This window comes from Coregonus clupeaformis, chromosome 9, assembly GCF_020615455.1.
Source record: "Coregonus clupeaformis isolate EN_2021a chromosome 9, ASM2061545v1, whole genome shotgun sequence".
NCBI classification, from domain to species: Eukaryota; Metazoa; Chordata; class Actinopteri; order Salmoniformes; family Salmonidae; genus Coregonus; species Coregonus clupeaformis.
The window spans coordinates 25,615,164-25,628,220 of NC_059200.1; the positions used below are offsets into that span (position 1 = coordinate 25,615,164).

The window sequence follows — 13,057 nt, forward strand, 5'->3', positions numbered from 1 at the left end:
GTGAGGAGGACACATGCTGTTCAGGACTGTAGTCTGTTGGCTCACACCACTCCTTCTGTCAGACAAATCCGATTCATATGGAATTCTCCCCCAGCCGGTCACATTTATGGCCTATTTCTGTTAGGTTTTTCAATTTGATGTTTCTCCTCTCTGCTGGTGTGTGTGAGAGAGAGCGAGAGGGGCCTTGTGGAGCTGGTGTTGCTGAAAGTTAAAACACCAATACTTCAGATATAACAATGTATTGAAGACCATGACGACAGCAGTGTGTTTGCATAGCCTGGTGTCTCTGCCCAGACAGAGCAACCATCAGAAAATCAGCTGTGACCATAGAAATAGAATGAATAGAACGGGCGTCCCCATTCAAGTCAATAATGGGTGGATTGGCGGCCATTGCAAGTCTACCCATAGGAGCAAAGCAGGAAGTGTACCCATCAATCTGTGCTGTGATTTGTTGAATCAATTCAACTGACATTACAAAAAATACTTTCCATTGCATGAGCCACATCAGTTAGCAGGGCTCTGGTCAAAGGTAGTGCACTATCTAGGGAATAGGGTGTAATTTGGACCGTAGTCCTAGTCTAGAACAACACCCCGCCAGCCAGTAGAGTAGATGTCTGTGCCACTCTGAGAGCGCTGGTACAGGAACTACAGCGTTATTACAGGTCAGACTAACCAAGTCAAGTCAGGGGACTATAAACTATTCCATCTGTGTCTGGGTCTACAAACTCTACTTTATAGATCGCTCTGCTAACACACACACACACACCATTCTTATAACACACACACAGACACATACACAGGCTCGCAGACATAGATGTCAGTCTCTCCCTCTCTCAGAAGCCAGCCAGAGAGCCCCTCTCGCCCCACCTCTCCCTCTTTCCTCCCTCTTTTCAAAAAGTGAAAGAAAAACAAATAGTGGAAAGTCTTGTGGGGCTTCTGGGTAGAGAGTGGGTTTGATAAGCAGACTGTGGAGCTCTGAACGGTGGGAGGCCAGAGCCTGACACACACACATACATACATACATACATACATACATACATACATACATACATACATACATACATACATACATACATACATACATACACTGTTTTTGAGTAAGTCTGGGCGATGAGGCTGTGTGCCTGTCATCACTGAGGCTGCTAGATAAATGATGGTAGTGGTTAGCCTAACCCTAACCCTGGCACAGCAGGAGTCCTGTCTGCCAGAGTAGAGCCATGACATCCTAGATGAGCTGTTACTACTACTACTGCCCAGTTCAGATGAACACAGGAGGGGGACTGCAGAGCACACGCACACGCATAACGCTTCAACGAAGCAGACTAAAAGGCAGACACACACACACACACAGAGAAAAGCCAGCTGACAGAAATACACTCGTACTTAGCTTCGCACACAAACTCAAGACGCACACTCAGACACACTCCATCCAACACACATACAAGGAGGACAAACATTTGAATATGATCTTAGTGGCTGATTAAAGGGGTTCTGACAGCATACAGCACAACTCATATGGCAATACCCCCCCCAAATTAAATAACTACCTGTAATACCCCCCTACTCCCCAAATTAAATAACTACCTGTAATACCCCCCTACTCCCCAAAATTAAATAACTACCTGTAATACCCCCCACCCCCCCAAATTAAATAACTACCTGTAATACCCCCCACCCCCCCAAATTAAATAACTACCTGTAATACCCCCCACCCCCCAAATTAAATAACTACCTGTAATACCCCCACCCTCCCCAAATTAAATAACTACCTGTAATACCCCCTACCCCCCCCAAATTAAATAACTACCTGTAATACCCCCCTACCCCCCAAATTAAATAACTACCTGTAATACCCCCCTACCCCACCAAATTAAATAACTACCTGTAATACCCCCTACCCCCTCCCCAAATTAAATAACTACCTGTAATACCCCCACCCCCACCCCCCAAATTAAATAACTACCTGTAATACCCCCACACACCCCCAAATTAAATAACTACCTGTAATACCCCCCTACCCCCAAATTAAATAACTACCTGTAATACCCCCCCCCCCCAAATTAAATAACTACCTGTAATACCCCCCACCCACCCTCCCAAATAAAATAACTACCTGTTATACCCCCCACCCTCCCCAAATGAAATAACTACCTGTAATACCCCCCACCCACCCTCCCAAATAAAATAACTATCTGTAATAGTAGTACATCACTGTATTAATGCAAACCGTCAGAGATTGGGGCCTGAAGCTCTTCGTCTGGTTTGATTTGGTTTCCATCTCTCGTCTTCTGTGAATTGGTGAGAGCATCTTCCCTTTTTATCTTGTTTTTAATTAACCCGGGGTTGCAGCTCGGTGACCCCTGGGTAACGCAAGGCCTTCATCAGAACCCTCCAAACAGGTGTGTCGTGTCACTGTCGGAGCATTATGCATGTGGTGCAAATCCCTCTGCGCTGGGTAGATGTGTCTGCCTGATGGACACCGGTGACCTGCCCCTCTCCGCTGTCTTTACCTGTCTTTTATTTTATTTTTTATTTCACCTTTATTTAACCAGGTAAACCAGTTGAGAACAAGTTCTCATTTACAACTGCGACCTGGCCAAGATAAAGCAAAGCAGTGCGATAAAAACAACAACACAGAGTTACATATGGGGTAAAACAAAACAAAGTCAAAAATACAACAGAAATACATATATATACAGTGTGTGCAAATGTAGCAAGTTATGGAGGTAAGGCAATAAATAGGCTATAGTGCAAAATAATTACAATTAGTATTAACACTGGAATGATAGATGTGCAAGAGATGATGTGCAAATAGAGATACTGGGGTACAAATGAGCAAAATAAATAACAATATAGGGATGAGGTAGTTGGGCGGGCTAATTTCAGATGGGCTGTGTACAGGTGCAGTGATCGGTAAGGTGCTCTGACAACTGATGCTTAAAGTTAGTGAGGGAGATAAGTGTCTCCCTGTGGAGTTCCTGCTCTCGCTCCCTTCTGTAGCTATACGCTATTAGATTGATGTTAACTGTTTTGACTGACAGGCTTGGCCTATTAGGTAACGCGTTGGAGTTTTTCGGTCAGTGTGTTCTAAGAGAGTCAGGTTGATAGAGGTGAAATCATTAAGAAAGTTGCTTTTTTAAACCAAACCGACGGTTTGACTGACAGATGTTATAAGATACGTGTTCTCCAGAAGAAGAAAGTGATGTTGGGTGGATGATGTGTGAGGCTAGGGGAAACTAGGCCACTGTGAGTGATTAGACGGACTGACTAAGCAGAGGAAAACAAAGCTTGATGAACGCGACAGCTAAATCTATGTCTGTGTTATTGCTGTGGTTTCATTGATCTTCCTGAAAGGTGGCTGGCTGTTAACCAATCAGTCCCTGCTTTGGTCAAGACCTCTTTAAAAAAAAGAAAAAAAGAAGACATTTCAGTCCCTTTGCTTCTCTTCCATTTCCTTTCCTCTCTAACCCTGTGATCTTCTCTATCTCAAGGCCATCAGACTGTTAAACAGCCATCACTAGCACATTAGAGGCACATTAGAGGCTGCTGCCTATAGACATAGACATTCCCTTTCCTCTCTAACCCTGTGATCTTCTCTCTAAAATCTGTGTATAAAAAGTCTATAGAAGTATTTCTGTAAGCGGTGTCAATTGAAAGAAACATCATGCACAAAAACATACAATATTTGTTGGTCAGACGCTGCACTTGATGAATTTATGAAATTGTTGATAAAATGCCACCTGTTAAGAAACTGACTGTTAGAACTGTTAAGGCTCCATGGATTGATAAAGAATTGAACAACAGTATGGTTGAAAGAGATGGGGCAAAAGGAGTGGCTAATAAGTCTGGCTGCACATCTGACTGGCTGACTTACTGCAAATTGAGAAATTGTGACAAAACGAAGAAGAAACTGTATTATGAAGCCAAGATCAATGATATAAAGAATGATGGAAAAAATGTAATGTGTGTCCATGTATGCAGATGATTCAACCATATAAGCATCAGCAACCACAGCTAATGAAACCCTTAACCAAGAGTTGCAGTCTGTTTTGGAATGGGTGGCCAGTAATAAACTGGTCCTGAACATCTCTAAAACTAAGAGCATTATATTTTGGTACAAATCATACCGTAAGTTCTAAACCTCAGCTGAATCTGGTAATGAATGGTGTGGCTGTTGAATAAGTTGAGGAGGCTAAATTACTTGGGGAGAGGTCTGTCCGTAATAAAGGGATGATCTGCTTTTTTGACGCCACACTCCACAAAGTAAGATCTGCAGGCTCTAATTTGATCTTATCTTGATTATTGTCCAATCATATGGTCAAGTGCTGCAAAGATATACACTACCGTTCAAAAGTTTGGGGTCACTTAGAAATGTCCTTGTTTTCGAAAGATTTTTTTTTATTTTGTACATTAAAATAACATCCAATTGATCAGAAATACAGTGTAGACATTGTTAATGTTGTAAATGGCTATTGTAGCTGGAAACTGCAGATTTTTTATGGAATATCTACATAGGCGTACAGAGGCCCATTATCAGCAACCATCAGTCCTGTGTTCCAATGGCACGTTGTTCATTAGAAAACCCTTTTGCAATTATGTTAGTCCTGCTGAAAACTGTTGTGCTGATTAAAGAAGCAATAAAAATGCCTTCTTGAGACTAGTTGAGTATCTGAGCGTCAGCAATTGTGGGTTCGATTACAGGCTCAAAATGGCCAGAAACAAAGAACTTTCTTCTGAAACTCGTCAGTCTATTCTTGTTCTGAGAAATGAAGGCTATTCCATTCGAAAAATTGCCAAGAAACGGAAGATCTCGTACAACGCTGTGTACTACTCCCTTCACAGGACAGCGCAAACTGGCTCTAACCAGAATAGAAAGAGGAGTGGGAGGCCCTGGTGCACAACTGAGCAAGAGGACAAATACATTAGAGTGTCTAGTTTGAGAAAAAGACGCCTCACAGGTCCTCAACTGGCAGCTTCATCAAATAGTACCCACAACACCAATCTCAACGTCAACAGTGAAGAGGCGACTCCGGGATGCTGAACTTCTAGGCAGAGTTGCAAAGAAAAAGCCATATCTCAGACTGGCCAATAAAAAGAAAAGATTAAGATGGGCAAAAGAACACAGACACTGGACAGAGGAAGATTGGAAGAAAGTGTTATGGACAGACAAATCGAAGCTTGAGGTGTTCGGATCACAAAGACGAACATTTGTGAGACGCAGACCAAATGAAAAGATGCTGGAGTAGTGCTTGATGCCATCTGTCAAGCATGGTGGAGGCAATGTGATGGTCTGGGGGTGCTTTGGTGGTGGGAGATTTGTACAGGGTAAAATGGATCTTGACGAAGGAAGGCTATCATTCCATTTTGCAACGCCATGCCATACCCTGTGGACGGCGCTTGATTGGAGCCAATTTCCTCCTACAACAGGACAATGACCCAAAGCACAGCTCCAAACTATGCAAGAACTATTTAGGGAAGAAGCAGTCAGCTGGTATTCTGTCTCTAATGGAGTGGCCAGCACAGTCACCGGATCTCAACCCTATTGAGCTGTTGTGGGAGCAGCTTGACCGTATGGTACGTAAGAAGTGCCCATCAAGCCAATCCAACTTGTGGCAGGTGCTTGAGGAAGCATGGGGTGAAATCTCTTCAGATTACCTCAACAAATTGACAACTAGAATGCCAAAGGTCTGCAAGGCTGTAATTGCTGCAAATTGAGGATTATTTGACAAAAGCAAAGTTTGAAGGACACAATTATTATTTATATTAGAAATCATTATTTCTAACCTTGTCAATGACTACATTTCCTATGCATTTTGCTATATTTCCTATTCAAACTCATTTCATGTATGTTTTCATGGAAAACGAGGAAATTTCTAAGTGACCCCAAACTTTTGAACGGTAGTGTACCTAGTTATGCTGCAGCTGGCCCAGAACAGAGCTGCACGTATTGCTCTTCATTGTAATCAGAAGGATAATATTAATACTATGTATGCCAGTCTCTCTTGGCTAAGAGTTGAGGAAAGACTGACTGCGTCACTTCTTGTTTTTATAAGAAACATCAATATGTTGGAAATTCCTAATTGTTTGCCTAGTCAATTTACACACAGCACTGACACACACACTTACGCCACCAGGGGTCTTTTCACAGTCCCCAGGTCCAGAACAAATTCAAGGAAATGTACAGTATTATACAGAGCCATGAGTGCATGGAACTCCCTTCCATCTCATATAGGGCAAGTGAACCGCAAACCTGGTTTCAAAAAACAAATAAGACAACGGCACAACGCCTCTCCCCCATGTGACCTACTTTTTCTGTGTATGTACAGTATGTGTAACTGATAGATGCACACACAAACTACATGTTAATGTTTTTAAATGTATGTAAATGGTAAAGTATTTTGTCTGTAATGTATTTTTCGTTATGTGTTGGACCCCAGGAAGACTAGCTGTCACCATTCGTGTCGGCTAATGGCATCTTAATAAATTACATCAAAATCTCCTCTTCCATTACCTTCTCTCTTCTCTGCTCCTCTCTAACCCTTTCCTCCTGTATTCTAATCTATTTTCCTTTATTTACTAACCTCTGATCCTAAAGGATGGCAGTTCAGTTCCATCACGGCTGTCTGCTGTAAAGCTGGCTGTAAAGCTGGCTTCCTCAGATTCGGCCATTCTCCCTCTCTTTCTCTGCTGTGAAGGTGCTGCTTGCAGCCAGTCCCCAAAGGACAACAGGAAAGCCAATCATGCTTCCAAATGCATATCAGTCAACTTCCTTCTCTTGTTCCTATTCCTCTTCATCATCTACCCCCTCACCTTCCTCTTCATCCTCCTCCTGCTCCTCTTCCTCCCTAAGAGAACAGAACATTTCGACCCCATATTTTGTACGCGTTATTCTTGTTAAGCACACTTGTGTGATAAGCACACTGGTTACTGTGTTGCGCTGTGTAAAAGGTGTAGTCTATTCCTTTACAGCAATACAGTGCCTTCTCTAACCACCATGGCTCCTTGATGACATAACACCTGCTTCAGAGGAATGCCATTGTTTCTTAATTGATGATGAAGGGACCGATGGAGAGAGGGAAAGTTCCATATCACTAGGGAAATCAAAGACGCATCCCTTTTTGTTGTGATTATTGATGTTTATTGTGGACATTGGTGCTTGGTTTGATTGAATCTGCCTTTTTCTAATGTCTGTAGGGAAAGTTAGAATGGTATGAGTCAGTAGAAACCTGGCCATGTTTTTGCAACTTTCACCATGTTGGATCTGTGTGTAAAGGTCTCAGTAAAACAGGGTGTAGTCTGTTGGTAGTAAGTCGTTAACCTACTGGTATGTGATTTGCTGAGCTGTTCTTTCAACCTCCTCTCTCTCTCTCTCTCTGATTTAGGATGGCCCATGTTCTCCAGTTTGATGAGCAAACCAGAAAAGTCAAGGATGCCAACATGCAGGATGAAGACACGTTTGAGATCTATGATCCACGCAACCCTGTCAACAAACGGCGGAGAGAGGAGAGCAAGAAGATCATGATGGAGAAGAAAGCCAAGAAGTAATGGGTCAGGGGTTAGGCCTGGAGGTTAACCCCGGCCAAGTGACAGACCAGGCCTCACTCCTCTCTTCCACTCTAACCCACCACTTCAAAACAACTGTCTCTCCTTCCTGTTGAACTGAGTGAACTTTGAACCCTGGAATGCCATGAAGGACCAAAACAGCTGTTATTGAGAAGCTGTTGGCCTCCATTCACATCTGGACTGATGTAGCTAACACAGGGCTAACGTGACTCCAGCCCATCACGATAATCCCTGATAAAAGGGAAAATCACGTGACCTGACAGCTATAGCTAATGTAAAGCTCTCTGTCATCAAGACATAGAAGGATACTATCATTTTGAACTGGAATCTGAACCCACATTTCCAATAATGAATTTTTATCGTCCTACAGTAATGTATGTTTATGTTGTGATTGAGTGAGTATTGGAAAGTAAAGGTTGTGAAATGTTGAGAAATGACCAGGTACCCAGGTAAAGTAGTAAGGTTGATGGATGATGTTACAAGTCATTGATGTCAACATGTCTGATGAGCAATGTATTGAACATGTACTCATAATAAATTACCTTTCTCATAAGACGTAGATGCCTTTGATATTTGCAGCTGCATTTCTATTCCTCTCTGTGTTTGATTCTAGGAATCCTCCAACAGGGATTTCTGGTAATTTTAGGAAAGTTACAAGACTTTGCAGCCCTAACTACGGTGAGCAATGAGGGGAAAGGGAGGAGAGGCAGAAGCTGCTGCAGTAGTTTCCCCAAGACAATGACCTAAGGTCAGTTTAGCGTTGTTCCCCCTAATAGTTAAGATCAGTAATTGGAGAGGTAAGCTGATCCTGGATCTGTACCCAAGGCCAACTCTTCCTCAGATCTGATAAAACAATTGCTGAGTAGACAGAGACAGTCAGTGTTACTACACATGACTGGAATCATAAAAACAGCTCTCCAGCACAAGTTGTCAAAAGTGGTATTAAAGCTCTATTAAGTTCCTGACTCCGTCTTTATTTAAACCCCATATCTGCATCCCAAATGGCACCCTATTCCCTGTATAGTGCTCTACTTGTGACCAGGGACTATAGTGCATTACATGGGTTGTTCCACGAAATGGGGTGCCTTTTGGACCTGCAAACTTTTAAGAAATTAACTTTAAAATATATCTTCTTTCAATACTCAATTGCATGGAGGATACAGTGCATTCTGAAAATATTCAGACCCCTTGACTTTTTCAAAATGTTGTTACGTTACATCCTTATTCTAAAATGAATTAAATAAATAAAAATCGTTATCAATCTACACACAATACCCCCTAATAACAAAGCGAAAACAGGTTTAGACATTTTTACAAATGTATATATTTTTTACAACTGAAATATCACATTTACATAAATATTCAGACCCTTTACTCAGTACTTTGTTGAAGCACCTTTGGCAGCGATTACAGCCTTGAGTCTTCTTGGGTATGACGCTACAAGCTTGGCACACCTGTATTTGGGGAGTTTCTCCCATTCTTCTCTCCAGATCCTCTCAAGCTCTGTCAGGTTGGATGGGGAGTGTCGCTGCACAGATATTTTCAGGTCAAATTGTTTGCATAACAGGGTTTACCTTAAAATGAGGGACAGATGTAAATGCATCACTAATCACATGAGTATAAATAATCATCTTCAGAAATGACTATCAAAGCAGCACTTCACCTTTACAATGATGGTGAAACTTGGAGAAATTATGGGATTAAGTGGGTTGAAATCTTCCTAGAAATAACACAGGGTTGACTGAGGGACATGTCAAAATGCAGAATTTTGGCACTTTAGCAAGCCTTTATTCATATAAAAAATCGGATTTAGTTATTTATCAATGTGGCCTATATTAAAGTGTACTTCAGTTACTATAACCGGATTTTTAAATTCAATATTGGTGCACAATCTTACTTAAAATAGCACCCATTTCGTGGAATGACCTATATAGGGTGAAACTTGGGATGCACAATGAGTCCGTCTGTAGGGCTTCTTCTACTCTCTGTTCCAACCCTGTCAGCTAAAACAGTCAAGCAGATATGATCTGCCTTCACCCAGTCATTTCACAGTCATTTCATTATATTGACGCTAGTAACATATCATTTAGCTGTGGTGAAACGAGTGACAATCAAACCTCCTTGCTTCCCTTTTTATGTAGCGTTCCTTTCATTCTCCATCAACTGAGAGCCATAGGCTTCGGTCGAAAGTTGTGCACTAATATTATAGGGAATAGGATGGTTCCAGTCATAGTGTACAATATGGGGATTAGAATAGGGTGGTACTGGTCATAAGTAGTGCACTACACGGAGAATAGGGTGCCATTTGAGACTAGCCTGGCCTCTCTGCCTTCCTGTAGTAGTGGTTAGAGTAAATGATGTAGCTCTCTACCATGTGTGACCAGGAGCTGAGTTTGGCCGGCAGGCCGCCTTTTACTGCTCTTCTGGGTTCATGCTTAACTTCTCATATGGAACAGGAAGGAGAGTTAATGTTCCTCTATGAGCCTGGTCGGCCTGGCCCGCGCCTGAGCTGCCGCTGCTAATGTTAAACAGGGGAGAGGCACCATGCTTCCCTCAGACTACCTACTGTAGCCATGCCAATGGTGGTTTGCGACCCATTCCTTTTTGGCTTGTGCGTGGCTGATATCAATATTGGCTCTTGGCTAGAAACAATTTCTAAAAAGCTCTCAATATTGTGCAGAATAAAATAGACATCAAACAGTCAAGAAATTCAAAATAAGGAGCTAGCTATTAGCTTGATAGGTTTCTCTGCTGAAAATAAAAAGCAGCTTAGCTTTAACATACAGACTTCCTATAGTGGTGGTTGGAGAGAGTACAGAGGACAACACAATGTCACTCTCCAGTCCAGCAACACCAGCAGAATACTTAACATTCCCTGGCCTTGCTGTGCTGTGGCTAGCTCTGGCCATGATATACTGCTCATGGCTGCTGCTGTCTGTCTGTCTGTCTGTTCATCTGTGACTGCTGAGGATGAGAAGGTAATAACATTAATATGATCCTTCACCACTACCACCACCACTATATCCTCTGCCCTTGTCCAGACTGAGCTGTCTGTCTCTGTCTGTCTTTGTGTCTGGGCTACCGTAAGGCGGCTGGGAGGGATGGCTTCTATTACCATTCTCCTCTGTCTGTTATTTTACTCCTTGGTAGTGGGAGCTGTATGACACTACAGTCTACAGTAGACTCTAAAGGGCTGGATGACCCTACAGTAGACTCTAAAGGGCTGGATGACCCTACAGTAGACTCTAAAGGGCTGGGTGACACTACAGTCTACAGTAGACTACAGGGCTGGATGACACTACAGTCTACAGTAGACTACAGGGCTGGATGACACTACAGTCTACAGTAGACTCTACAGGGCTGGATGACACTACAGTCTACAGTAGACTACAGGGCTGGATGACACTACAGTCTACAGTAGACTCTACAGGGCTGGATGACACTACAGTCTACAGTAGACTACAGGGCTGGATGACACTACAGTCTACAGTAGACTACAGGGCTGGATGACACTACAGTCTACAGTAGACTCTACAGGGCTGGATGACACTACAGTCTACAGTAGACTACAGGGCTGGATGACACTACAGTCTACAGTAGACTCTACAGGGCTGGATGACACTACAGTCTACAGTAGACTCCAGGGCTGGATGACACTACAGTCTACAGTAGACTCTACAGGGCTGGATGACACTACAGTCTACAGTAGACTACAGGGCTGGATGACACTACAGTCTACAGTAGACTCTACAGGCCTTGTTTCTGATCTACCCTCACAGCACCCATTTGACATGATATGAAATACATCTTTCCTCCTGGTATGCTCTTGTCCCTGTACTGCTTTGTCATATGTTTAGACACCTGCAGTGCCGAGGCTCACATGGCCGGGAGATGTGAAGGTGTGGAGCAACACAGGACAGGCTGCTCTACTCTGCTGTCCACCAGGATGTGGAGTGGACCACGTGTCTGACCTCTAACCCCTAGACATGAGTCCTCACAGCCTGGCCAAGTCCCCTGTCCTCTGGTGACAAATCCCTACCTATAGAGCACGAGAGAAAGACAAAGCCACAAAAAGGCGGTTGGGTTAAGTGCGCCATCCATCCCCTTCTAATTGCACATGGACACAGGCACACACACAGCTCCTGCCCCCAGGGGAGCGAGCTGGCTGTATGGGGGCAGGAGCTGTGTGTGTGCCTGTGTCCATGTGCAATTAGAAGGGGATGGATGGCGCACTTAACCCAACCGCCTTTTTGTGGCTTTGTCTTTCTCTCGTGCTCTATAGGTAGGGATTTGTCACCAGAGCATGTCCAAAAGAAGTGTGTTGATATTGGGGTTATTAATGAGTTGGAGAGAGAGCTCAGAGGAGACAGAGGTGAGAGCGAGAGCTGAGGAGAAATGCCACTGTAGGTCTCTGTCACCTATTGTAAAACAGTATGACCTTGGTGCAACATCCAGCACTGTTCTTTCAATACCTCCCGAATTAAACTGTGATTATATTAACTGACTCTGATCAACGTGTACTGTGCTTTTACTACCCCTGTCTGTCTGGGTCTCTGTGACCATCTCTGTCACAATACCCTGTCCCTTACTACCTGAGCTGTGTGCCGAAAGTCTATGATCTAGTCATCTGAGTGTTTGTATTCTAATGGCCTCACGGTGAAAACAGAGGGGGTAGTTAAAGACAAACCGAGGCAGGCAAGGGCCACTGTTCTTTAATATGGTTAACCTGTATAAATGTTCTTGTGTCACAGATCATATTTCACTGCCACTTTATGAGATGTGTTTTTCAGCAGCCAAGTTTTAACTCCCTCTTCTTCTACCCTCTCTTCCTCCCTCTCTTCCTCTTCTTCTTCCCTCTCTTCCTCTTCTTCCTCCCTCTCTTCCTTTTCTTCCACCCTCTCTTCCTCCCTCTCTTCCTCTTCTTCCTCCCTCTCTTCCTCCCTCTCTTCCTCTTCTTCTTCCTTCTCTTCCTCTTCTTCCTCCCTCTCTTCCTCTCTCTCTTCCTCCCTCTCTTCCACTTCTTCCTCCCTCTCTTCCTCGTCTTCCTCCCTCTCTTCCTCTTCTTCCTCTTCTTCCTCCCTCTCTTCCTCTTCTTCCTCTTCTTCCTCCCTCTCTTCCTCCCTCTCTATCTCTTCTTCCCCTTCTTCTTCCTCTTCTTCCTCCCTCTATTCCTCTTCTTCCTCCCCTCTTTCCTCTTCTTCCTCCCTCTCTTCCTCCCTCTCTTCTTCTTCCTCTTCTTCTTCCTTCTCTTCCTGTTCTTCCTCCCCTCTTTCCTCTTCTCTTCATTCCAAATGTGCTTCTTGCATTACAGTGGAGCCAAGTGAGCGTGCGCCACTTGTAAAACTCCCTAGATGATGACATATTAGAAAACAGTCACTGGCTTCGTCTGCACGCCTGGCTGAAACCTATTGCTCTTGTGCTGCTTGTCCTTCCTCATCTTATAAGGCAAAAACAACTGCCTATTTCCTATATAGGGCACTACTTTTGACCAGAG

At 43.5% G+C, this 13,057-nt stretch overlaps 1 protein-coding gene across 1 annotated transcript in view; it reads left to right on the forward strand.

Moving 5' to 3' along the window:
* cwc27 (CWC27 spliceosome associated cyclophilin) overlaps positions 1 to 8,124 on the forward strand; it is a 48,410-nt gene extending 40,286 nt beyond the window's left edge. The window contains exon 14 of the mRNA XM_041886793.2: positions 7,383 to 8,124. Coding sequence (XP_041742727.1) covers positions 7,383 to 7,545 — 163 coding nt within the window. The 3' untranslated portion in view covers positions 7,546 to 8,124. The remainder of the gene's footprint in view (positions 1 to 7,382) is intronic.
* Positions 8,125 to 13,057: the final 4,933 nt, after the last annotated feature.